The sequence below is a fragment of the Drosophila biarmipes genome, chromosome 3L (genome assembly GCF_025231255.1).
Source record: "Drosophila biarmipes strain raj3 chromosome 3L, RU_DBia_V1.1, whole genome shotgun sequence".
In the NCBI taxonomy this organism is placed as follows: Eukaryota; Metazoa; Arthropoda; class Insecta; order Diptera; family Drosophilidae; genus Drosophila; species Drosophila biarmipes.
The window spans coordinates 23,237,967-23,265,085 of NC_066613.1; the positions used below are offsets into that span (position 1 = coordinate 23,237,967).

Sequence of the window (27,119 nt, forward strand, 5' to 3'; positions counted from 1 at the left end):
TCTTATACCAAAATTGACTTTTTCATGTCCCCTCTTCGGCAAATCTTGCCCCCCTGTAAATAGCAGTCAGTACACAAAACAACTATTTCGATTTTTAAGTTTTATTTGAATTGGAATAAACAATACTAGACAACAACTACTTAGAAGTAAGTACAAGTTCATACATACAAGTTACATAAAAATAGTTTGGGTTAGGCTCTCAGCTCCGAACGAATAATCCTTGAAACGCACTAAATAGTGTATGCGGGTGTATATATAACATAGTCATGTATAAGTACAATGTGTGTTTTTGTGTGGACTTATTTGTGTGTTTCAATAATCTGACTACAAAGTACAAAGAAGGCAAACTTACAGCGGCCACTTCAGGCACGGAGAATTCCCTTTAAAAGGCACCTCCGCCCGAAGTGCTTACAACGAATTTGTTATAAACAATTTTTCGTTCGTTCGATCTAAGAATGTGGGGTTTTTTGTTGTTTTGTTTTAGTTTTTTGTGTGTGTTTGACACTAATTATCACTACGCCAGTTGAAGGTAAATAGTTAGTTATGGGCTTCTCTTAATTTTCCACGCGGGGATTGCTTCGATTTGATAGGTCTAAGCCAAGTTTATAATAGTTTTTGTGTATATGCAAATGCAATTATTGCTAGTAATACATGCGAATTTCCAACTGAATAAATAAATTGTTCCTCTCGTTGGTTTTCCTTGTGTGCTTAGTGTGTGTGTGATGCAAATTTGTGACTGTCCTTTCCGTTGGAAGGATATTTGTCCTGACAAGTCAGAGGTAACGACGATATCAAATTTGATAAACCATCAACTCTTTCTGTTGGCCTCAAAAATATGCTTTTGTTCTCTCCGCTCTGCCACCCCATAATCCTGGCTAATAATCTAATTTGTCTCTTGATTTCAGTTGCAATTTAGGTACACGATTCCGCCTTCTTCTGCAGCTTCAACCGCTTTCAATCACAAAGTGCAGACCCCGCATATTATGTGTATATACTATACAAATATGCCTATCGGGGGGTTCAGGTGTGTGTTCTTGTGTGGCTAGTCTCTAAATACTAATTGCAGGTAGTTCGTTAACGCTTTCACACCAGAATTTCGCAACAAATATAAAGTATTTGTATTTGTATTGTTTTAGTTTTGTTTTTCTTTGCCTTTTTGCTTTTCGCTATTGTGATATTGTTTTGGGGCCAGCGTAAAACGTGGCTTGGCTTTAATACTTTCAATCTAACACTAATTAAGTACCAAACAGACCAATCCTAGGCTGGTAAGTTCGTTTGTTCATAGAAATCGGGCTCGTCGTCGTCGTTCTTCTTGATCTCGCTGCCATCCAGCTGGAATAATACAAAATCTATTAATATAATTAATTTAAAATTTAAAGAAACCCAAATTACCGCTTCCATTTCCTCGGGCTTATAGAGCGCCGTCAAGTTCTGTCGTATGGGCACCATCATGATCAGGAAGAAGGGGAAGGCCAGCGAGAACTGCGACGACTTCACGGTCCACAGGAGGACGAGGCACAGCACCTGGATGGTGGTGAACAGATGCAGCTTCCAGGGTCGCACACGCTTCACATAGGGCGTGGGAGGATAGTGCTTCACAGGCATGAAATACAGTCTTATTCTGTAAAAAAAAAATTAAGAAATGGATAATCAGATTTTTTTTTTAATTACAGATAAATCCTCTGTGCAAGCACTTACCGCTCGAACAACTGCACTCCACTCATGGAGGCTACTCCCATGTACAAAAAGACTCCGAAGAGCACGGCCATAGGGATCAGTCGCAGGAGCGGAGCCATCAGCACCGAAAGACCAATCATCAGGCACACAAAAAATCCGGACAGGCGCTGCTCCTTCACATCCACGATCCTTGGCGACTCGCCAGGGGCATGGGTTCTATTACAAAATATTTTTAAAGCTTATTAATTCACATATGTAAAATCTAAACTGGGTTTTAAGCCCACCTTGACATAATGGTGACGGAGGACACATGGGTCACCGATCTCACAGTGGCGGCGCAATGCCAGGGCATGCCAAACAGACCACAGGCGCAGTTTAACAGACACAGCAGCACAATGTCCCAGTGCAGGCCGGAACCCTTCTTCAGACCACGATCTGGCTTGTCCACAATCAGCTCAGAGATCTGCGACTCCATGAAGATGAGGATGTAAACGAGCAGGGCGGGCACCACACAGGCGAATGGAATCCAGGTGGAGGAGGTATCGAAGCCAATGTACCATCCGCGCTTGGAGGGATCGCTGGGCGACAGGCCCTCGGGAACCACAAGCTTCTCTGTGTACACAGCCGGCACCAGGTAGTCGACCAGCACAAAGATGGCAATGGAGATGGGTACACCAAAATCTCCTAGGGCACGACGAGCATTGCGACCCAAAAAGTGAGAGTTGCGGAAGAGCTTCAGGTAGTAGGCAACCACAAAGGTGGCCAGTGTGAGGATGGTGCAGAACAGAGCAGTGTTGGGTTGATTCTTGGGCAATGGTGGCAGACCCGTCGGCATGGCCGTTGTCGAGATGTTCAGGAGCCCCTGGGTGATATTCGCAGCTACAGTCGCGGTCTCATTCAAAAGACTTCCATTGGTGGCATGCTCATGGGACACCAGCGTCGGTGGCGGGAGATTGTAGTCGGGCAGCAGGGGATTTTGCTTGTAGATCGAAATGAGTTTCATAAACGTCTCCACAATATAGATGAGCGTGATCAGCGCTGAGAAGATCTCCTGGGTGAATCTCGTGAGCAGGCGCACATACACACTGCCCTCGAAGGCGGACACCGTCAGGGCTATTACGATCAGCCACACACCGACGTAAACTCTCAAAGACAGGAAATCAAATTCATGCTGTGTACAAAACACCATGAGAGCTTCGTCGAAGAGGAGGAGTGGTCCCGTAGTGCCGATGATCACGAGTGGTTGGCAGGACAGACAGTGGAAGACAATGCCCACCAGGGAGCACGAGATCAGCGTCTCCGAAATGCCAATCCAGCTGTCTGTCTTGGCGGAAACGAGACCTCCAAAGGTGATGGCCGTCGACAGGCAGGCGAAGTACATAAAGATGGTGGCGGCCAGGGTTTCCGTGTTCAGGCCATCCAGGATATCGCTCTTGTACATAGGCATGCGGCGCTTTAGATCGTTCCTTAGGCCACCCCACAGGCGACCGGTCTTCTCCAGCGGACTGGGCTTCTTCTTCTTCCGCCCATCCTCATCGTCGGAACCGCCATCGCCTCCTCCATCGCCTCCACCAATGGTGAATCCTATAGCTCCCAGCGTCTGCTTCTCCAGCAAAGCCTTCTCCTCATCCTTGCCGATCTTGATCATCTCACTGTCTCGCTTCACCTGCAGCGCCTTGATCTTCCGCGTCCGGATCCAATCCTTTTTGGCCTTCAACTCCTCGAAGGGCAAAAGGTCATGGCGATCCCAGTTACCGGGTGGCAGGACAATAGAATCGTCCAGGAACTCATTGATGGCCGACAGCAGATCCTTGCGATCGTCAGCCTTGTAGGCAATGGAGTGGAAGTGCTCGTTGGCCATCAGCGTGGAGATGGAACGACCCACTTCATGGTAGTCCAAGTCGAAGTTACGCGGTCCCAGGAGCACAAACATGAATCTCACGGGGACAGGAACCTCTGTCAAGGTGGGCATCAGGACACCTTCCGACAGACGGACAAAGGCAATGGTGGGCTGCTCCAGGAACTCCACGGCACCAACCTTTTTCGGGAAAAAGGGAGTTATCATTAATACCGAAAAGACAGCAGCTGAAAGGATATAAACCTACCAGCACAGTGGTGGCCTCGGCGCCCGCCGGAATCCTCTTGAGGATCGTGTCATTCTGCAGCTTCTTGAGATCCTCCTGCGACGAGGAGTACATGTCGTCCTTCATGTCTATCTTCAGCTCGTTGCTGCGCTTGCTGCCTCCAATCTCGTTGGCCGGCATGATCTTGATCTTCTTGTCATCCGTGCCGCCAGACAAGTTCTGTGGAACATTTCATAAAAGTTTAAATAAATAATAACAAAGAGTTTTATGATCTATTGGGGAACATCAAGCAAGCTCTTCATGCAAAGCTGGTGCCAAACACTGAACACAAAATCTGTATAGAGTAAGGTCGTGCCACAGAACAAAATGGGTATATATTATTGGTATTATACTGGAGAAATGTGCGATCTAGGGCAGCAGTCGGTTTTAGAGTTGCGAGTGGAAGGGAGCTAAGGTACTTGAACAACACAATCACAATCACAATTGAGAACTTGCCAATCGTGGAGGTGGAGAGCACACATAAAAACAGTGGTTCTAGGGGGAAGGAGGAGGGCTATGGAACTTGGCTAAAACGTGGTGGGGCTAAAAAGAAACATCGCGAGTTCTATAAGCGCATTTCGGCTGCTTCTGACTCCTTTTAGGCCAGGGAATGAAAGCTTATAACATGGAAGAAAACATTTTTAATTGTAAGCACCTATGACGTCTTAATAGACATTAACGTAAATACAATGGATAGTAAATATATCTAAGCTCTCAGGTTAAAATAATTTAGGAAATTTTATGGCATCTTGATAATAATATTATTTAATGTTTAACTGATTACCATGTAATCAAACAATTTTTTGTGGACAATTTATAAGTCCTAAAAGACATATCTTAAATCATTTTTAATAATTGTAATCCTTGTCGTATTTTAACGATACGAATGACACAGTTTTGCAAAATTCTCTAATGAATATAATTCTTTAAACTATTTTTTACTATTCCTGTTTATTTACTTTTACAGGATGGACCACCCCTACTCATACGTTTCATTCCCTGGCTCTAGGACAACGAGAGGAGGCGTGTTTTAGGGGGTTCTAGTTCATTACACCCAGGTAGGACATCGTGGAGTGGCGCCGGTGATCTATCGCCGCCGCCGCTGCGCTGGCAGTGGCCACATTGAGCATCGCCGCCGTGGGCGGGGCACTGGAGGTGACGCAGATGCTCCTCCTGGCCTTGGCCAGGTTGCGAGGTGGCTGCTGCGCCTGCTGCTGCTGGAACTGCTGGTGGGATGAATCCGCACCCATCCAAAGAAACTTTTGGTTTTTCGGAGTGCAAGAAGATTGGGTGTGTTGTCATTTGTGGCAAAAAAAAATCAGTAAACGTACACAGAAAGAAAGAAATTCAAGAGATACACAAAGCGGCGTTTATCAGATATCTGAACGATCATGAATATATACAATTTGGCTTTTCTTTACCGATTTGGGTATAAGTTGCTGTTGTAGTTGTTGATGATGTTGTAGTTATTACAATTATTGTTGATGTTGGTGTACGAGTTGTGAGTCATGAGATGTCAGAAAGAGACAAGAGAATAATGACCACGATCATGGGAATTAACAAACTTTTGTCACAATTTTCACTGAAAGCCAATTATTTATAGCGAACAGGCACGGTGGGAAAGTTAAATGGTTGGATGATAATGCGTTATAAGAATGTCGAGAAGAAGGCACAGAAGTGTTAGCGAAACCATCGGGATGAGCTGAAGAGCAGGGTGTTTTTATCTCACCTGCAGGCTGGTGTAGCTGTTGTACTTCCGCTTGGTGAAGGGCAGCACACCTTGGTGCTCGTTGACATGGCGATGGCGCAGGAGCAGCGAGCGCATCACCGAGGGTTTGTCATTGATGTCGATCAGGTCCTCGATCACCATCTAATGGGGGAAGAAAAATATTGCATTTTAGTTTAAAGTATTTTAGAGTTTAAGCCAATCCTGTGATATTAATATTATTTTTTTATTTTTTTTATAGGTTGGAACCTTCTCAAAACAGTCATAATTTAAAGAGTAGTTAAAAATCCTTTTTTTCTTCCTAAAAATCAGTGTTTTGGCTGGCATTTTGTAAGTAATGGTCGCAAAGAGCTATGTTATACCTCGTTGACCTCGTATTTTAATTTCCAATCTATTCACATTAAAACCTAGAAACTTAAAATTTTTGCCATTTTTTGCAAAAAAAGGGATTTAAAAAATGCGAAAATTGGTCAAAAAATAAATTATTCTTTATTTGATTGAATTTAATAGCATAGGTTGCACACTGCTCAAAACAGTCGGTCTTTTAGCTGTACGCCATGATTTGACGAAAATACGATCGAAAAACCGCTAAAAATAGTAGTATTGTTGACTTCAATTTAAAACTAATTCTTTAGCCCTAAAAGATGAGTGTTTTGGCTGGCAAAATGCCAAAAAGGATAAGAAAAAGGAATGCCATACATCGTTGAGCTCGTAGTTTAATTTCCAATCTAATGACATTAAAATCTGCAAATTTTTTATTTTTGTCAATTTTTGCAAAAAATGACGATGCAACCCCTTAAAAATTCGAAAATTTTTTCAAAAAATTAATTTTTTTTGTTTATGATTGAAATTAATAGCACAGGTTGCACACTGCTCAAAACGGTATTTTAGCTGTACGCCTTGATTTGACGAAACTACGATCGAAAAACCTCTTAAAAAGCAGTAGTTTTTTGGACTAAAATGTTAAAACTTTAATCAAAATTGACCTTAATTGAGATTCGTAATATTATAATCCACTTTAAAGGATAACTCACCTGCTCTACCACGCGGTAGGCCACGGCGGGCAGGTCCTTCTCATTCAGATCGAGCAGGACAACGCCCGTTTCCAGGCAGCGACGCAAATTGAGCAGCGAGTGGAAGGAGAGGGAGGCAACATGGGGCTTGCCCCAGCGATCGGAGCCCTCCTCCACATCCTCCTCATACTTGATCCAGCGGGCCGTTTCCTTCCATTCGCGGTCTTCGCCCACTCCCGTGAGCTCGTCCAATTGCACAAAGATCTGATCGGAAAAAGATATTAAAATCAGGGACAAATATTTCCTTAATCCTCCTTCCTTAGTACCTCATGAGGACTGTGGTCCACCTCGGGCTTCTTGTTGGTGAAGGGAGAGATTGTAATCTGCGGCAGCTCGCGCAACTTGATGGATGAGTGATGGATCTTGTGGCGGCGCAGGGCTCGCGGGTCGTCCGAACGATGTGATCTCAGCTCGTTGAGATCAGCCTCCTATAACGGGGGGTTCAGAAAACAATAGATTAGTTCTAGAACAGGGGGATTCAAATCGGGAGCTAATTGTTTGGGGCTAAGGGCACGGCCGAGGATAAGATGGTCAACCTGTTTAGCCGGCATTTGGCCATTTGTCTACAGGTGAGTCCGTATGTTTTGTGGGTTAGCAATGCGAGTTGGAGAGACACAATATAGCTGGTTTAGTAAGATGATCTGAACTAGTTGTTAGTGGGGGTTGGGGGGTTCTCGGTAGGGGGAATCGATGGCCACGACCCAGTGTTCAGGCCCTACCTCCAATGCCGTGTCCTCAGGCTGCACAGAGATGCGACGCGCACCTGCATCACCGTTTTCCTCGAGCTTGTTTTTGGGTTCCACGCTGTCCTGATGTGAGAATTTACGTTGTCTATAATACTGGTGGCGGCTGAAAGGAGATTAGATTTGTATTTGTATTTATTATTTGTAATTATTATTTAAAATTCAAAATATATTAAATAAGTATTAAAGTTCAGTGCCGTTTAATGTTAACAAAAATGTAATCCTTATTATAAAACTCTTTTTCAATACATTACGGTATTACGTATGTGTTTATAAAAGTTCAGAGATCCCTATTCCATTTCAAAAAATTCATTAATATATAAAGGCTGATTTTTCAAGAAAATAAACTACGTATACGTTATATCATCTCGAAATCTGCAAGTTCACATAACACACATTACTTATACGCAGTGTTGTCTATGAGACCCACAGCTCTTTTAAGGTGCTTTATATTTAGGTTTCGTTAGGGATAGAACACTAAGTAAATCTTTACTAGGGTGTATCCTCACCTTCTTCTGCGTTTGCGTTCGTGCGATTGATCCGTGGGCTGTTCATCATAGATCAAATTGGGCGGGGTGACGACGGTCTTCTTCTTGCCGCCGAACTGGACGTGCTTCTCGTCCACCGAGTTGTCCGAGTGGTCACCGTGTCCGGCTCGCTCCGACACTAAGGGGAAGTCCTCGGGGATGTCATCGTAGTTTTGTGCATTGTTCAAGGGCTCCGTTTGGCTCTCGTACTCCGAGTCCTCCTCGATGTTCAGATCGTTTGTGCGGACTGTGGATAAACCCAAATAACTTAGGATCAAAAACAATATTGGTAGTCCCAAAAACCTACTGCTGTTCTTCTTGCGCGATCCAATGGGCAGCTGGGAGTTGTCCTGGAAGGTGTTCACATCGAACTTGTCTTTGCGCGTACTGGTGCCGGCAAAGACCTTGTCCATTTCCGAGTCCAGCAGCACCTCGTCGGGATCCTCATTGCCGGACTGCAAAATAAAGAGGAAAAACCATATGAATATAACTACAAACTGTCGTTACTCAATTGTTTTCATGCGTTTGGTCACGTTGGGCATGAGTCAAGTCGGCGCAAATACTTTTCAATTAAGAATCTATAGGGAAAACAAAGTCAGACGAGTCACATGACTCGCAGCATTATTGCTCGTCGTCACGAGTCTTTCGACATCTTGACGATCTGGTGGAAAGCACTTAGGGGGACGACGCAAAGAATTGGCTGGCAAACGTCTCCGAGGCGTTCATTAATCATCCTCCACCAGCCAGAGTGCTAACGTACGCATTTGGAACCCTAAAGAAACCAAACATTCCACCACAATATCCCAGCCACTTGACGATGGGAATCAAACTGGATTCTCTGGGCGTCGTTCTTAATTGGTTTTAATCGATCCCAATTGGTTTTCACAGTGACGAAGGCATTGATTGCGCACTTCTCCCAAGAATTAACATCAATATCAACATCATCTGGCAGAAGAAAAAAATATGTGCACATATATTTCCTTGCCCCTAGCGAGGAACAAGCAAACCCAATTATTCACAATTGTTGTGTGGCTATCAGATTACAAATATAGGAAAAATCTCAATTTGTTTATTGGAAATCACTGAAAAGGTTGGAGGGAATTCAATTTTGCCTCTCGCCTTCAATTACATTGTTTTCGCGGGAAATCTATTTTGGAAAATACGGCTTTACACATGTGAAAGCATTTCTGGAACAACAAAACATACTTTTTTTATTTCTACATCTTATAAATAAAATCTAAACGGATTTGCATTGAATTGAAAAAAAAACAAACATATTTTTATAAATATTTATATTTTTTTAAAAATAAAATCAAGTAAACCACAATCCATTAGCATCAAACTATGCCAATATCTGCTGAGAAATTTAATATCTTTTGATTATAATGCTTAAAGCCACAGAGCATATACTTTGCATATTCATATTCTCTTTTATGTTGACAGTGAAAACCTGAAATATTTTCACACACTCACAGTCAGTCAACATATTTTGCCATGTATTTTCAGCTTTAGTGGCACGTCTTGGAGAGCCCTGGGTGCTCCGGTCGAGTGTTTTCCCAGTCTTGTTTACTACGTCAACATGAAAATTATCGTATGCTCCGATGTGGTAAGTAGGTAAATGCAAATGGAATTAACTAAATGGGATTTGGCCCCTCGGGCTGGCCGAAGGACCGGCGATTCCCGGTCAGGTCTGCAGCTGTTGAATATTTTATGCCAACTTTAATACACCGGGCGAGCGTATCCTTGACAATTACACTCACTTCCTGATAAGCCGGTGGCAGATAAGGGCGGAAACAAAGGCAAACAGAGTTTCAGTTCGAGTTTATAAATAGACAACAATTTAATAACGCTAAGAGCCTGCACGTGGGAACGTCAATGTGTCCACCGACCGGCAGCAGGGCAAAAAAAAGAAAAACGGAGGAAGACCAACGACCAAGCGCCTCTGTGGGTGGGTGTTTTGTGGGTGCTTTATGGGTGCTTTCATGGGTGTTTTGTGGGTGGCGTTTTGCATTTGATAAGCTCGAGCGTAACGCGCCGTGTTACGTTAATTAATCGATAAACACTAAGTTGTCCCATAATGACTTTCGTACTAATGCCTCGCTTTTGTGATCATTATGAAGTTGTTGGCATTGCTGATTTACAGATACGAACTGGCGGGCAGGCAGGCAGGCCGTAAAAGTATTTTGTCATTCAGCCATTAGCTTGATGCCCATCATAATGTGGCTACGAGTCAGCTACATAAGCTCTCGCAACCACTTTCCAAGCCACCCACAAACCACCCACTCTCCAGGTAGCCCGGTCCTAGCAGAGCGTCGCACTTTATGCAGCATGTCAGCGGCGCTTATCACAAATAATCGATGGTATGCTCAGGCCTCAACCCCTCGAAACCCCCCAAAACCACCCGAACTGCCACGCCCACCTGCCGTCTGAGCTGTCAATTTTCGTTGTTGTTTGTTTAGCGTTCGCAGCCGAGCCAAATGAGTATGCACGGGTCGTACTCCCATCCTATTATATCCTATCCCGCCCTATCCTATCCCAACTGCACATACAGTAGCTGGTCAGAGAAATAGAAGCCCAATGAGATCATCCAAAACGGGAGTTCGGGGGAGAATAAGGCTTATTTTTAGCCTAGGGTATTATAAAAGTCGAAATAAATAGGTATACTAACTCGGAAATAGTAATATTCATGATTAAGGATCAAATTATGTAAATCAAATTTATTAAATATAAATTAGAGGTCTTAATTTTACTTATATTTTGAATAGGTCAATCTCAAAAGAAACTCAAATATATTAATATCTCCTAGGAAATTTATTATCTTTGTTTATAATAGTTATAAGTAGGTATACCCTTTTCTTAAAAAAAGTATCTACACAAAGTTTACTTGGATTAAAAGCAAAGGTAAATATTTTATCCAAACTTTATCAGTTATTTTGTAATATTTTACAACATTTTAAAGAAGAAATACACTGAGAGTAAAGAGTATTATCAATATAAAGATGATGATCAAACGAATTTATTTGGTATCCCTTACTTTCTCTTCTATTTTAAGAATTTCTTTCTTCTTCCGACTCCCGCAAGGTTTTCCTTTCAATTTGCACGTCCTGTTCTGACACATGTTTTTAATATATATATCTTGTATCCCCCAGAACCCCTCTCCAAGAACTCAGTGCACCTATTCGGTTGACAAGTGCTGTGCGCCGTCACAGTCACAGTCGTGCCATAAGTTGGCCCATAAAGCTGGGCATGCATGTAAGCTGCGCGGGAACCCACTCTCCACGTGGGGCCAACAACAATAAAATAAGTTGAGTTGAGCCGAGTTCGCGGAGTGTTTCTGATGTGATTTGACATCTGCGAGGCGGCAAGCGAGCGGCGGCACGTGACCTAAAGTACAAGTACAAGTCATAAGCAAGTTGGACGCTCGTGGCCTAAACAACTTTCGGCCCAACTTGCCTGCCAAATTGAATCGAATTGCGGCTAAAGCGAAACTTGTTAAGATTTTGCGAGTTGCCAACTGTTGTTGTCATCGCCGGCGAATAACTTTCCTCACTTGGCCCCGCAAAGCAGATTAAAAGTTAGTCTTGCGCGACGTATCGCGTATATGACTTTGTATTTATTGGAAAACTGTTTGGGTTGAGTTGCCCAAAGGAGGACGAAAGGAAAAAGGACTACAAATATGGCGAAGACAGGATATTGGTTTAGTTCATATTACCCATAAAAGAATACAGTAAAGTATTTATGTAGGAAAAGAGGAAAAGAGGAAAAGACTATGAATTATAAATCTCTTAAATAAGTCTATTAAAACAATTACCGTTTAAATATTTTATTAATATTAAGTTATTATAAAAACGTTATTGTATCTAAAATATATCTGATAAAACTAATATATCTAATAAGCAGTTTTCAAATAATAATACAAATTTTCAAACTTTTTGATAATAAGTGTATCTGAATTATATATAAAATCTTTTAAATACTTAAGACTTTTTTAGTTATTTTCCGTAAATAATAAAAATTCAGGAAATGTCCAACATAATTTTCTACTCCCGGCTCTGTCGCCAGAATGTCTAATACATTTTGTAACCATATTTCCACATCTGGCCGTAACTAGCAACACCATAAAAAGTGGACAATGCGCTAAAACATAAACCGTTTAGCTGAACATTTAACTTCTGACTTTGGGTGGCCTGTGCTTATGCATGTATACATAAAACTTTTTATTTGTTTGCAGCTGTCGAATTTTTTCCACGGCCTGTGCATAATTTGGTGGATTTTTTGTTGTTTTGCTTTCGCTACGCAGTTAGATATTACTTTTTTTGCCGCTGTTGTTGTTTGTTTGCACAAATTAACGATGCTTCTATAACGCTTTGTCTGTCGGTGGCGTGAGTGTGTGTGTGTGTGTGTGTGTGTGTGTGTGTGTATCTGTGTTAATTTAATGTGAATTCCGCAGCGGAAATGCTCGCACAAGCACAAGAGTGACGGGAAAAGCGGAAAAGTGGGTACAGGACGCGGGACACCGGCTCTGGGGTCAGGGGTCGCGGCGAGACGGACACGTGCGAAAGGTTAAACTGGTCATTGGGCGGAGGCAAAGGCAAGGGCAAAGGCAAAGGCACAGGCACAGGCGTTAAAGCATCGTAAACGTAATCTAGTGATGGGAAATCATGCTGACAGTGCGGCTCACCCTCTAAAACGTCCATATTCACACACTAAGGCCTCTCACTATCCTTAACTAAGAAAAAGTGTTGCATACTTCAAGGTCAGTCGGTGGCATTGTTGTCTGTTGTGTGGGAGGATGAGAGGCCTTAACAATAAATAGCTGAGGCCTGCTCTATTTATTATCCTGCGACCGGAAGTAACACCGAGTTCTCCGGGCAATGTGGGGAATTTTATGGGAATTTCACATGAAAGGTTTTTCTTGTGAACTAAAAAGGTTAGTAACATAGGAAATTGGAAAGATTTATTTAATTCAGTTAAGTAAACACATTAATCGATTATTTAAATATATATAAGTTTAAAGTGTAATAAAAACAAAAATGTTTTCCTAAATATTAGTCTTAAAAGTTTTTTATTTTGGCCTACAAACCAACTATAACCCTCTTTAAAACATTCCAATCAAAATTCTATCAAATGTATGTATAAAGGCCTCCCCATAACCCATAAAATAAAGGTCCAAGCAGCTTATATAACTTTCAGGCGACGAAACTTGTACGAAACTTTAAATTAAACCCCACCCAACGTGCCCGACTTGAAGGGAAACTTAGGCAAAGTGAATACCTCTGTTTGCCCCCTGCAGGTGTGAGTGATTATAAATAATGCATGAACTGCTAAATAATGCACAGCGTTTTTATAATGCAGACAAATTGGAAACACGAAACCGCAAAATCCCATTCAGGCAGTCAATCACTCATCAATCCGGCAAACCGAAATGAAACTCGGTTATTACGGGCCATTTTTAAGATGCCACACACAAAAAGACACCTCCAGGTGTATGGATACACAGAGGTATCTACAGATATGTTTATACAGGTACATTTTTGACCGCAGACACACGTGTGTGTGTGTTGGGGGAGGTTGACTCCTGTCGCTTGGGGTAGCATTTCGCTAACATTTCGAGCCGTTTTATTGCCCCAAAAAGTATGCAACACCCAAAATGATTTTCCTCCGGAAAATGTCTATACATATATATATAAGGGGGGAAAAATTGCCGAGTTTGAGTGTCTGTGGCACATAAAAGGCCAACTCACTTGTTGTGCCCAGCTGCCAACTTTTCGACTATAATTTGATAAAAAAAAAAAAGGAAAGGCTTTTCCCATTTCCTCCCTGCGATGGGCTCTTTTGAAACCATTTTCAAGGTTGTGTGCTCTTGAAAAGTTTCGTGTGTTAGGCAACTTTCGGTGCGTTTTTGATTAACATTATGGCTCAAACAAGTTAGACTAGTTTCACGCTTTACCTTGAGGGCTCCCAGCTTTCGATGTGCACCTCCTATGTGCAAAAATCCAAGTTTTAATCACGTTTGCAAATTTGGTAACGGCTTTGATTGGCAAAAAACCCTTGGCCTGTTGCACTTTGACCCGCGTATTATGGTAATTTCGGCTCGGATCGAGGGGAGAATCGAGCCTGTTCCGCTGACTGGGAAGGCTGCCCAGCAAATGAGGGCTTGTGGCTGCTGCCCGCTGCTGCTGCTGCTGCTGCTGGCGTTACCTGAACTTTGACCCAGTGCGCAGGCGCAGGGTTAAAGCGCGCGTATAACGGTAGCACAGGCCGCTCAGCTGGCAGCGCTGCAGCGTTTCGGCCACGCTCAGCTGATTCTCAGGGCCGCCAGTGCGGGCGGGCTTTACTATAACAACAGCCACCCCCCGGAACCGCCCAGCCACCCACTACCAGCCCCCAGGACACGCTCCTGCTGACGTAAATCGGCATGCAGTTTTGGCCAGAAGAGCTTTTCAGCTGGCCAAAAGCTTTGTGCGCTCAGCCTTTTCTTTCTTCCTTTTTTTCCCCCCATTTACCACCCACCCTCCCACTGGTGCATAATTAATGGCAGAGCTTTTTTGCGCTCACAGGACCTCCCCATGATGGTCAAGGCCACTCAAGGCCAACACTTAGTTTTGTGTTTGGCCAACGATTATAGACCAGAGAGGGTGGCGGACGGTGGGCGGTGGGCGGTTGTGCGAAAAAAGAAGAGCTTTTTTTCGCCTTGCACAAAAATCTATTCACTCGTTGGCACTTTGAACAGCGAGCCAGTACATTAGGGCTCATTAGCCGAACACCCATGTATATAGATACCTATGGCACCTACATATGTGTGTATATTTCGGGTAATTAGCGATAACAGGCGAGTTGTAATGGCTAATTGAGTTATGTGAGTGTACAGTGCAGCGCAAGATGATAGGATTCCCTCGGGGGAGCTGATTTATGTGGTGCCATTAACCACTAAATAGGCTGGATGGATGACACGATTGGTAATTGATTGATTATTGCTATTCACTCGTAATTACTATTAAGGAACTGGGTTGTACTTGCTTAAAGAGCTGGGGGTAATGTCCTTTGGCTAAATAGCTGACTGCCAAAAATTAGACAACTAAGTCATCATTTTACTACAACTGGTGGTCTTAATTAATGCAAATGGTTATATTAACATAAAGAGGAGAGTACCACTCCTTAAAATATTAGTATATATTTTACTGCTAGTAAAGACCTATTTAATGTTGTAATACTGTTGTTTGGGATACTACTTACAAGGTATTACTAAAATAAATTGGTGCAGTGGCGGTATTTTGCTGTCTGAGAACCACTATAGCATGTGTAACATTTTAAAGTTCGTTTCTCCTAACTTTAAAGACTTTTTTGAGCGGTGAGCTGTATAGACAATTACGAGGAGCATTTAAAAAGTTATGTAGGTCGTGTCAAAAAAATCTTCCTTAATACTCCTTGAAAAATATTGATAAGACCGTAAAAAAAAGCTGATATGTTCGATCCTACGTTGTTATATTCAACATATTTATTATGACAAAAAGTTTCGTTACAAAATACCGTCTAGACCATTCTAATTTTAGTGCAACACCCAAATCATGGCCTACTTTGTGGTGCAATTACGTTAATGGAGGCTGCTGCTCCCACGGCTAGTGCAACTTGACGCTTTCACCCGGCCAGGTGTCAATGAATTGATTGCGATTACAATTCCGCTGTACTATTACTTTTCATTGTCAATGCCAGGGAGTGAGTGCCTCAGCGGCGGCCTTGACCACGAATATCGATTTCCCGTTCTGTGCGCTGTGCGCCGTTTGCCAAATGAGTGTGTGCAGTGTGACTGCGGTGAGTAGAGTGGGTACATTCATTTGAATGCTGAATGCCTAACTAGCTTCCTGCTACCGTTATTGCCAACTGTTTTGTCGCTGGCACAATTAAAATGCGTTTATTTCGACGCGTTTAGCGCTTTAGCCTTTAAGCTGACAACTTGTGGTCGCCCTCCAGCACCACCCGGCGTATACGTAATGTCGAGCACAAAGGCAGCACTTTCGCATGAATGAATGCATGATTAGAGGGCACTGTGTGATCTACTGTCGAGCATTGAGTACTTTGCACTGTAATTGAAAGCGAAATTGAAACCGAAATCGATTTGCTGGAAACTGGTTTCCAAACTGTGTCACTTGGTAGCTGGCGGGCATTTGCCGGTGTGCCCAAAAGCAAGCGACACACTGCGGAAATGTGTGGAAAAGTAAACAACTGCGAAATAACACAAGCCACAAAAAATAAAAATCAATAACAATTACTTGACATTACCGTGCGGGCTGTGCAAATGAATTATTCACAAATTGGCAAAGGCAAAACAAAAAAATACATTTAAAAAATGATTTGTTTAATGGAAAACTACCAGCGCATTATATTCACTTTTTGAAATATGTACGCATGCCTGCATTACACACAAAAACAAAAAATAGTTTGGAGAGAAACCTTGACTGGGTAAGAGTCGTATCGGGATCATCATCAGCCAAAGTATGAGCTCATTCCCACATTTGCCTAATTAATTTCCCGGCCAAAGCCAATACATTAGGCGGGATTATTTATAGTTAATCTATGGAAGCACACAGGAAATGCAATCAAGATGTGATGGAAATGATTAAAGTTTTTTACTTAAAGTTTTTTAGGAGTTTTTTCAATTTAAATATTTTAATTTTTCAATTCAATTCCCTTTTACTTGAAACATTCTTGAACTTACATTTTTTTATATTTATAAATTGCTTTGTCCCAAGCCACAACTTTAACTAATAAATTCCTAAGCTTTTATGCGAACAACTAAACTATGATGCGCTGTAATCTCTATAAAAAGCTTGAGGTTTTGTTTTCTATGAATAATAAATATATTACTCAAATATATTATGTGTTATTCTATCATTTTTTAATATAACTCACCTTCTTTTTGGTGTTGAAGCCCAGGAAGGACAATTTGCGGACATTATTCTCCCTGCCGCTGGCCGAACTGAAGCTCATCTTGAGTGTCTCCTCAGGCTTCCTTTCTAGATTTTTGGTTTATTTCGGGTCCAATCCGAGGATGTTATGGGTTATGAGAACTGCCTATTTGATGATCAGGCAGTGCAATGGCATCGGAGTGCTGGTGAGCTTGGTGATTTGCTGCGGCCACTGTGGATGCTCCAAGAATCTCAACATTCGGGGCAGCGAATTCAACGCCCTGAAAGTAAGAAACAAAAAAATATTTAGAGATACAGAAAAAAAAGAGACAAACAAACAGAAGCGGGTGCTTGGAGCGCAATTTCATTAATAAACAATTTGGACTGTTGCTTTTTTGTCACTGCCTAAGGAGGCCAATTGGAGGCGATGCCGCACATAAATATATCCACGAGTATCTGTATCTGTAAGTACCGAGCGCAATAAAAACCACTCGACGCGACTCAATTAAAGTTAAATGGCAGCCACACGCATAGTTAGGGCGGCAGAGGCGCAGGGGCGGGGTCGATGGGGCACGCGACTTTCGTTGACGGCTCGTGATCAATTTGCGTTATTTGAGCACTCAATTATTATTCGGGACTCGGTGGGGATGAGTGTGGCGCAATCGACGCCCCAAGGCGGTGTTCTTTGCCACTCAGATTGCTCGCTTAACGATCGTCATCTCCTTTGTCAGTTAAGAAAGCCTACACTGAAAGAATTCTCCACCGATTTCACGACTCACAAAATATTTGCAATATTTTTTCTAGCCAAATTTCATCTTTTAAGGCAAGCGAATAAACATGTTACTTGGAAAGTAGGACTACATTAATTTACTTTTTACATTATATAATTTAAAAAAATTAAACTCATATATAAAATTATAAGCTATTATTTTAACTATTTTTGTTCAATTTTAAATTCCCAGAAGTATAATATTTTTGTTTTGTTAATACTTTATCTTTGCACTTCTAAAAAACCAAAGTTGCTTCCTTTGCAATCTCAGTTATTTTGTATCACTAATATAATTACTTAATCAGTTCCATTATCAAAATTTAATTCTAAAATGGTACGAACATGAAAAATACTTTTTGGAGAGGTTAATAATGAAATTTCCATTTTTAAAAGTCATGCCTTTTGTCATATTTCTAAATTAAGTACGAATAAATGCGATATGGTTAATTGTCATCTTATCGAATTATACTTGAACTAAGTAAGTGAGCTGAGAAGGTCTACGAAAAATGTGAGAACCAAGTGACTTAATTGGTATATTTTGCAAATTGAAAATTTAATTAAAATATTGATTATTTATTTTTCAACAAAGTGCGACTGAAGTTCTTTATCTACTTTTTTTCTAGCAAATATATACTTTAAATTTAACACTCGTATGGTACTTTTTTCTGGTACCCCAATGCTGATCTCTTTAACAGTTCCTTAACCCATAATGACAGCTGCCTGAAATGGAGCCCAGAATTTATGTTAATAATGGCCACCGCCTGTTTGTGCTGATGGCAGCCCCTTCGAGTCGGGGCGTGGCAGGCGTTGAACCTAAACGGCAATCAACCGAGACAAACACAGGCACAGCGAGGACCCCGAGTCCGGTGTTAAATGTTACGTGTCCGAGGGTCCTTAATAATTCAGTAAGCACCTTGGTGGCCACAGGCAGCCGGCAGACTGGCAGGACAATAAGCGAATGGCCGAAGAAGTAAGACCAATTCAATTAGGCACCGCTGGCCATTTGGGTTCGCACGACGACCGAGAACGCGAAGTGTATCTGCTGGATACGCCGGGGCGGATACGCGATATTCGGATATGCAGGACACCGACGTGGCTTCCTCCGTGGCGAGCGAATGCCGTGTGAACCTGTTGCGGCCGCGAATGAGCTGATTTATGTGAGCTTCTTTCTGCCGCCAAGAACGCTTGGAAAGTGAGCCGCCGCCGCCGCCGCTGCCGCCGCCACCCGAAGTATCTGCGAGCTGCAAAAATAAAACCCCGCCGCCTTTGTATGGGTGCGTATCTGTGTGTGAGGAGCAGCGCCTCGTTTCGTATCGCATATCGCGTAGACAATCCAGCATGAGTCTCGTGCTTAGACGCAGCGCCTTAACTTAGCCCGTCCCATTAACTGCTTTTTTTGCGCTGCCCACAAATTTTCACTTGGTCGCTCTGCTGATTATGTAAGAAAATGTGACTCGTCTTTGGGGAGGGGCTTCGGCTCCCATGCGCCTTGGATATTTCGTCTTGTTTGCCATATGTTCCTCGATAAAAAAGCGCAAGCTGATGTGTCTCCTCCGTTCGACCATGGATTAAAGTTAAGTTGCTGAGCAAACAAAACTTGGGCTTTCGGCTCTTGGCTTTTCGACGGCCTTGATATTGCCTCGCGTCTGCATAAAAGTGGGTGGCATGTTACGGGCAAACGCTATTAACTAATAAAAGGATTTCAAAGTTGATCAATGGCTGAACGAGGGCGGAAACGCTTCCAAGGCTGCCGAATAAATATTTGTACACCCAGGCCCAGGCCCAGGCCAGGCCATCGTTGCGCTGCCTCAGGGAATGCTTGGCAAATCCCTAAATTGCCTCGCCTATTATAGGTACTTCTATGTGTTTGTGTTTGTACAGGTTATAACTTAAGTAACTCGGTGGAAATTCGAACGTTGTTTTCCTTTGGTGATTGGTTTGTTTTCAATTGAAAATGTTTATTTAAATATTAGTTAGTTGGCAAGCAAGAAAGAAAGCAAGGAGAAAGTGAGAGGCTAAAATATAAATAAGTGCAAGGAAAAAAACACTCTGACTAATAAAACTAAAAAATAGCTTTCTTAGTTACGAAAACGTAAAACAACAATACAAAATTAAGAAATAAACTATCTCCTTTAATAGTAATATACAGTTCAATTTGTTTGCTAGCAAGACATGAATATATCTTAAATATGAATGAACTGAGAGGCCAGAAATATTAATAAGTTTAAACAGAAAAACACTCTATCGCAAAAGGACAATACTATACTATAAATAATAAAATATAAAACAATTTCACAAGAAATTCTGACAATTTCTGTAAAATATAGCATTATCATTATGTATTTTTTCATAACCATAAAAATCCCAATGGATTGTAAGTATCTCTCATATAATTTTCACATCTACAAAATCAGAGCAACAACAAGAGATAAAAAAGTATCTTGAGCTATTTTCGTTTAGACCAAATCAGGTATTTTTTCAGACCCCATCGATCGCGGATCGCGTGACACTAACCGAATTCGATACGACAAAGTGCACGTCGCCGAAGGGGAAAACAAATAAATTTACACATTTTATATGGCCCACACAAGGGAGGCAGTCAGTCAGTCAGTTGCATGCTATCAAAATTAGAGGCAACTTGAAACTTATAAATACATATAAGACACTTAAAGGCGAACAGAACGGCGCGGCCGCAGGTTCCCATAAAACCCGAAGGTGTTACAATTTAAAACCCCAAAAAGTTCCAGGCGGGGTGGGGTTTCTCGACAGGGAGGCGAAGTGAAAATTAACGTGGTGATCAATTTTATGGGTTCATTAGCGTTCGCTGGCGAAATGACGCCAAACGATCGATCGTACGACGGTCTGACTTAAATTTGATTTAAATTATTTGCTTATATATACACGTACGAGCGGCATAAAAAGAAAAAACGTTAGCGGGTATCTGAAGAGTGCCGCCTACACCTTGGCGTTCTTATCGCTTTCTGGGCTAGCCATTCATTTTGATTTCGATTCCGATTCCAGATTCGGCCTCAATTTATTAAAAACAATTGACAGTAATGTATGGGATTTGCTTCATAAATTATCAGATTGTCTATTATGTGTCGTGTTCCCGAAATTGATTTGATTAGCCAGCCAGCCGCCAGCCGATGATAGATGATAAATGGCCGGGCCAATGGCTTTAAATAGCCGCGTTCCTTATGTAATCATTGGAAAAGCTTCGGTTTTATCAGTACCCGTCTCGTGCGACGACGTCTCCTTATCGAACACCGTCGCTCCGCGGCCCAATCTTTCCAGATCCAACCGGTTTGGGTCAGTCAGCTGCTCTTCAGGATGCCAACTCCACTGGAACTTCAATTTGCATTCACGTGCTGCCGAACAAGTTGCAAACCGGTTTCCCAGCGATCCAGCGATACAGCGATCCACCGAATTGCAACAGTCAACGCCAAAGGCCAAAGGCAGCTGCAACTGGAATCGAAATTGCACTCGCCGCAGCAACTGCAGCTGACATTGAACTTGAAAGCACTCGAGCGCCGCCAGCTCTTTCCCGTTTCGCAGCTCCGCCGGAAGGGGGTTTCACCCACCGATTTGCACAATACAGTAGCCGCTAGCCACCACTCGAACGTACAAATGTCACTTTTAGGACCACTCGAGATACAATATACGTATGTATACCTGAGAAAATGTCGCTGACGACGCGGGGTAATTATTCAGAAGTGTGCCCATATACCATTCGCGAATATATGGGTGCATTAAAATATTTGATAATTGGAAACGCATTGTTTGAGTGCCCCCATAAATCTTCGCGGACCATAAATGCGATGCCCAGACTGATAACCGAGCCCTCCTATAAACTACACCTAGGACACACAGGTAGCCAGTTCAAGTGCACTTATTGGAATAGGTTAGTAATCACAGAGTTACACTTTACAACTAAATCGAATCAGAGTTCTGTTTTAAGGTTTCGTACTATCAAGTAGTGTCGGTTACGGTAGCTAAGCGACCGAGTAATTGCGGTTATCGCATAGCACAAAGCGTTTACATTGATGTGGCCATAACAATGATACACAAATACAATTAGCATTAATTAGTTGAATATCAAGCAGCAATGCAATACCATAAAAAATCACTTAGCATAAATAAACTCTCGGTTTCGTTTTGTGTACTTGCTTTGATTTATTTCCAAGTCATTTCCCTTTTGGTTACCAATTAGTTACCAAAAAAAAAGTATATAACCCCGCCACATTGCCTTATACTTTCGTTGGGCGCCGTACTTCCACTTTCCACTTGAGTGACAATATTGTGCGACCTTGAAGGATTTATGATCGACGGCGTTCGTTTGTCCAAAGGTTCAAAGCACTCAAAATCAATTGCATTCGAAACACGACATTTGAAGCGGACTGAAAACTCTTGGCAACGCTCCACCGCACACGAAAAACCTAAACAAAAAACCTAATCCAATTCCAACTGCAAGTATAAATAATAGAACCAAACCCTATTAGAGGTACTGCAGTTCCACTAGTAAAGACTGTAAATGTTATGTAATAAAATATTTCTTCTACCTACTATTCGTCAGCTGTTTTAAAAATACGAGCTGTTTTCCCAAGAGTATTTATACGGGGCTTCTTCGGAAATCGCCACAGATGGCATCGGCGGTGCCTAGCCGAAACCAAGTCAGCAGAAGTTTATTTTAATTTGTTTTGGTAAATCACTCCCGAGAATGCCGACACATGTACAATATCAGTATCAGTAGCGGACATGGCCGTTGCAAAAGGGGTGTCACAATATCTGTCATATCCAGAACGAAACGATGCCCCCGAGCTGGTAAACCCTTCCCCCACTTGGCGGTGGTTTTGCTTTAATGACTCACAGACATTTTTAAGCGTGATGAAGTGCCTTATCTTAAGGGTGTCTGGCCATATGAATAAGTTGAGAGTTTTAACTAGAAGTTATCTTTGAAAACGAGTCACGTTAAAAACAAAACAAAAACCTAATAAATTAATATAACTCTTACCTAATTATATACAAGATATACTACTTACTACAATTAATAAGCTATACAAATGGTGATATTTCACTGGCATTGCCATTTAAAATATTTTTGAATATTTATTGATGTTCAAATAGTTAAACAAAAACCTTAAAAATTAATATAACCCTTACCTAATTAAATAACAATTTCTAAAAATACTTATAGCAATTTGATCTACAAATCAAAATCATGATATTTTAATATCACTACCATTTCAAATAGTTTATTCATTGAAATATTAAATATAGTAATTTCAAGCCCCAGTAAGAGTATGTTTTCATTCAATAATACTTATTTAAAGTGTATTACTTGCAAAAGTTATCTTCCATAAATATTTCTTTGGCAATAACCAACTTCAGATATTGATTAGGCAATTCAAAGGAATGTTAAAATGGGGAAATGCGTATTATTGCATTGAATTTCCTGTACTCATGGGGAATCCCCCTACGCCCTTTGTGTACGCCAGGGTCTTAGCCCACCGTACTTCCTCCTACCCCATTGTTATTAAATACTCCAATTTGCTGGCCACTGCAAGTTCTGTGTATCGCTGCGAAGGAACAATAAACACTACTCTCGAAAAACGCAAAATACAACAACGCACTCGCCACAAGTTGTGTAAACAAAAGTGCAAAGCAACAATTACAGCCACGGCAGAGGCGGCAATAACAATAAAACCCAACTTTAAGCTTCATGATACATTTTGGTTAAATATCAGACAAGAACAATAACGGAAAGCAGCCAGAATGGCAAGGAAAAACCAAGAAAAATAACCACCCGAGTCGAGATAAACAAATTCTAGTTAACATTGTGTGTTTATCGTGTGCGGGTCGCGAGTGCAGCATAGATGTGGCAGAAAGGGGGTGGGCCGGGGGCAAAGCCAAATTATTGAGCCATTACTCACCAGTTGAAGCCTCATGGGCGGAGGAGGGGGGTTCTCCACTCAGCAAAAAATATCGCTAGAATCGGCGATTTATTGCCACCTTATCGGGGGTATACTAAGATGACTTTTGGAAATGCCTAACTTCTGCTTAACCAGCAGCATAAAAATATAAACGCTTTCAAACCTTTCTATACTCAATAGACCAGAACTACGAACGTTTTTATAAAGATTTATAAACTCCATAAAATATTACCCCTAACAGAACTTCGTTCTTCGTCATTCAAAGTTTCTGGCTGATAAGTCACAAAGGTCGACTGCTCTTGATAAGAGGTTTTGTTATAACCATTTTGAAAATAAGTGGAAAAACTTATATTGCATTTAACTACCATATGGCTTAGTTATTAGAGGGAAATATATTTATTTCAGGCAGTATTATATCATTTTGGTATATATAAATTAATAATAGCTTCCTTTGTACGGGACTTCTTGCAATGTAGTTTATAAGGCATTCACTATAATCAGCAAAGTTAATTGTGATTTTTATTATAAATGGCTTAAAATAACCCTGTTTTCACTCTAAGCCCAAGTTTGTAAGGCAAATAAGTATATTTAACTAGAAGGTGTTTAAAAATCAGCCAAATGGGTTATAAATTTAAGCACAATTCCCAGTAGTGCATTTCAAATAAAAATCACAAATAACTCTTATTTACGATGCCTGCCCTCAACAATATTATACATACATTTATATTTTTTTTTTGCCAGTGCAGGCGGGAAAGTGCAACCAGCTTTTCACGTGCTGGGCGGGGAGGGAAGGGGGCTAGTGGGCGTGGGGAGGCGTCCGTTGGGGGACTTCGAGCACTCTCAGTGCTGATAGCAGAAATTCCCCCAAAGTAGAGTTTCGGCGCTTTGGCCCCTGTTGTTTTTCTTGTTGTTTGCTGAAAATTTGCATAAAAAGCAGACAAACTTAGCATAAAGCGCCGCGGGGAATGGAAGACAAACAGGCGCTCGCGGGGGCGGAGAATGGTGGGGGGGGGGGGGGGGGGGAGAAAGGAGAGAAAGGGGAGAAAGGCAGATGCAGAGAGAGCACAGAACGTGGCACTACGTGCCCGCAAGAACTGAGACTGTGTTAGCCCTGCTCGTCGAACAAAAACCAAAACAACAACACAAAAAATCAACAGAAAAGAACAAAAGGCAAAAAATCAAGAACACAAAAAGTAGACCCACACCGCCCCTGGCCGGAGGTCCGAAATAGAACCAGTTTCCAGAGCGTTTCAAAGTCACATGCTGCAGTTGCTCTCGGACCCGACTTGATTTATCTCCTTCGACTGCCTAATAATTTGTCCAACGGCAATTGAAAATCGGGCCGAAAAGTTCTTGGCCCACAGATGGCAGGGCCAGCAAATAGTATTTAACGAGATTTAGTTCCGCGACTGTTTGGCCGCCGAGTAAATTTCGCATTTTCCTTGACACTTTTCCAACTGCGAAAAAGCCCAGTAAATGTTTACTCGTGCACTGGGAAAACAAGGGAATTGGTTGAAAAATTTTAGGTTTATATTTTTTCTATTTTAATAACAAGTGTTTAAAACTAAATCTAAAATGTGAGAAAATTAAATAAATTAAAAAAAATATATATAAATAAAAAGAAATTTACTTAAAAAAAGTTTTATGATATTTTTAATGTTTTTTTTTTAATTTTTATTGATAGAGATTAAGATAAATAAAAACATAATGCATTTTGAACAACTACTAAAATGGATATATTTTTTGCAGTGTGGGGAAATGCGACAAAAAGCCAACATATCCACAAATTAAAGATCTTTCGCACGAAAATAGCCGCAGACAGAGCAACAACAGGAACGGCAGACCAGAATGAATTTTATAATTGACACGTACTTGAAGTATTCTTTTACTTTTTTACGTTTTTCCCCCCTTTTTTTACCTTTTACTCGGCCACGGGCGCCAACAACAACAAGAGCGACCACTGATGACGTCGCCGCTTTGCGAAATTCGGAAATTTTCCACTGTGCCTCAGACACAGCTCATTGATTAGCATAAAGGGTTTTCTGCGACTCTCATCTGCGGGGTCAGCTTCCTGTTTTTTTTCGTTTTATAATTAAACTTTATGTTTCTTGTTTGTAATTTTTTGCGCGCGGTGACAACAAACAAATCGAGTGCGGCGAGAGCGAGAGGGCGATATGAGGGGGGCGGCGAAAGACACGCACACACACACACACACACACACGCACTGGCTGGAAGGGGAGAGAGAACGCGAGAACGAAGGCGTCGATAAAAACAACAGACGATAAAGGGCAGGGCACAGGCACACACGAAAATTGGCAGGAAAGAGCAACAATAACAGCGCGCGGCCGCTTCTTTGTTGCTGTTGCTGTTGTTGTGGCGTGCGCGCGCGGCGTTAAGACCTTTGTGTTCGATACTTTTTACTTTTTTTTAGTTTACGACTTTCTGTGTTCCTGCGGCCAACTTGAACTTGTCAAGCTGAGTATGCCGATTTATGCGCGGCTTGCGGCTCCGGTTTCGGTTTCTCTGTGCGAGCAGCAGCACGTTTCCGAGCGTAATGATTTACAGTTCCTGGCGCAGCACGTTTTTAACCGGAGCGATCGAAAACGCAAACGCGAATGCCGCGCCGCCGCGAGAGAAAGAGCCGCAACAGCTGGGCTGGAAAGAGAGAGCGCAGCGCCCACCCTCGCCGCCGATCGCTCTCGCCGCACAGTGGGATTAATCCCTGGCAGTGAAGCCCGAGGAACCTTCTCTATAGATTGTTACCTCGTAACAATGGCAAGTGCTGGAAGTGCAATCATTTTAGACTATTTCTCAACTATATTTTCCTTAAATATTGATGCATCACAAACATATGCCAAGCTATTGTACCTCTTTGAGGTACTGAAAGAACAAGACCTCTATACTACTTTAATAGACCTAATTGATATCTAAGTTTTATATAGCATTATCCCTTGCAGTGTATGAATACCGTTCAGTTAGTATTTGCTCACCCCACTGTGCCACCCTCCTGCGTGGAGATCGCTCTGCCGCTCTCTCGCAGGCGGGCTCAAATCTCTCCACTCTCTCTCCCAGCAGGCTGCCCTTAACCCTTCGCAGGGACACGTTTCGGACCCCCGCTGGCCGGTTGCCTTATCTATTAATATCACTGCGTTTGATTTGTTATCTAAAAATAAACAGCAGCGGCTGGAAAAGGCAATATTTGCCGGCCAATTCACGCAATGCAAATTAAGGGGCTGCGACGCGCTAATTGATTGCTCTGCATTCGAAATGCGGGGCGACAATGGTGGCCAGGAACCGGGCGACGACACTCGACGAGCGCCGATCGCCGATCGCACGGCCATAATTTTTACCAACGTCTGCATGTCGAATAATTTTGATTGCGGGTTTATACTTGAAAATTTATGACGTACAATTGCGCCAAACGTTGATTAGGGCCAGCCAGCATTTGGGTGTGTACGCCGTGCACCTTCCTGGGGGGAGCGGTGGCACTGATAAGCGCCGGACTTTCCAGCCTGGCATTTTCCGATGGCTGCCCACGTCAGAGATGGATGCCATTAGTTGTGAAAAGATTAATCTCATTTGTTGACTGCCACAATTCGCAGGCACTCGGTAATTGGGCCCGAAAGTGGTGCGAAATTTTTGTCA

At 42.1% G+C, this 27,119-nt stretch overlaps 1 protein-coding gene across 4 annotated transcripts; it reads right to left on the minus strand.

Moving 5' to 3' along the window:
• Positions 1-85: 85 nt before the first annotated feature.
• LOC108035184 (anion exchange protein 3) lies at positions 86-26,055 on the minus strand. 4 transcript variants are annotated; one of them, XM_044094652.2, is made up of 14 exons: positions 25,393-26,055; positions 16,780-17,056; positions 8,177-8,324; positions 7,852-8,116; positions 7,319-7,448; positions 6,866-7,027; positions 6,561-6,803; positions 5,530-5,670; positions 4,853-5,059; positions 3,783-3,980; positions 1,962-3,715; positions 1,699-1,893; positions 1,393-1,621; positions 86-1,332 (listed from the first exon to the last, which is right to left on the minus strand). In XM_044094652.2, the coding sequence occupies exons 2-14, from the start codon at positions 16,855-16,857 to the stop codon at positions 1,258-1,260; spliced, it is 3,825 nt and encodes a 1,274-aa protein (XP_043950587.1). In that variant the 5' UTR covers positions 16,858-17,056; positions 25,393-26,055; the 3' UTR covers positions 86-1,257. The 4 variants fall into 4 exon arrangements, with proteins under 4 accessions (XP_043950587.1, XP_043950583.1, XP_043950584.1 ...); XM_044094648.2 differs by lacking the exon at positions 4,853-5,059 and having other exon boundaries at positions 25,393-26,054; XM_044094649.2 differs by lacking the exons at positions 4,853-5,059; positions 25,393-26,055 and adding an exon at positions 18,458-18,650.
• Between the last annotated feature and the right edge of the window lie 1,064 nt (positions 26,056-27,119).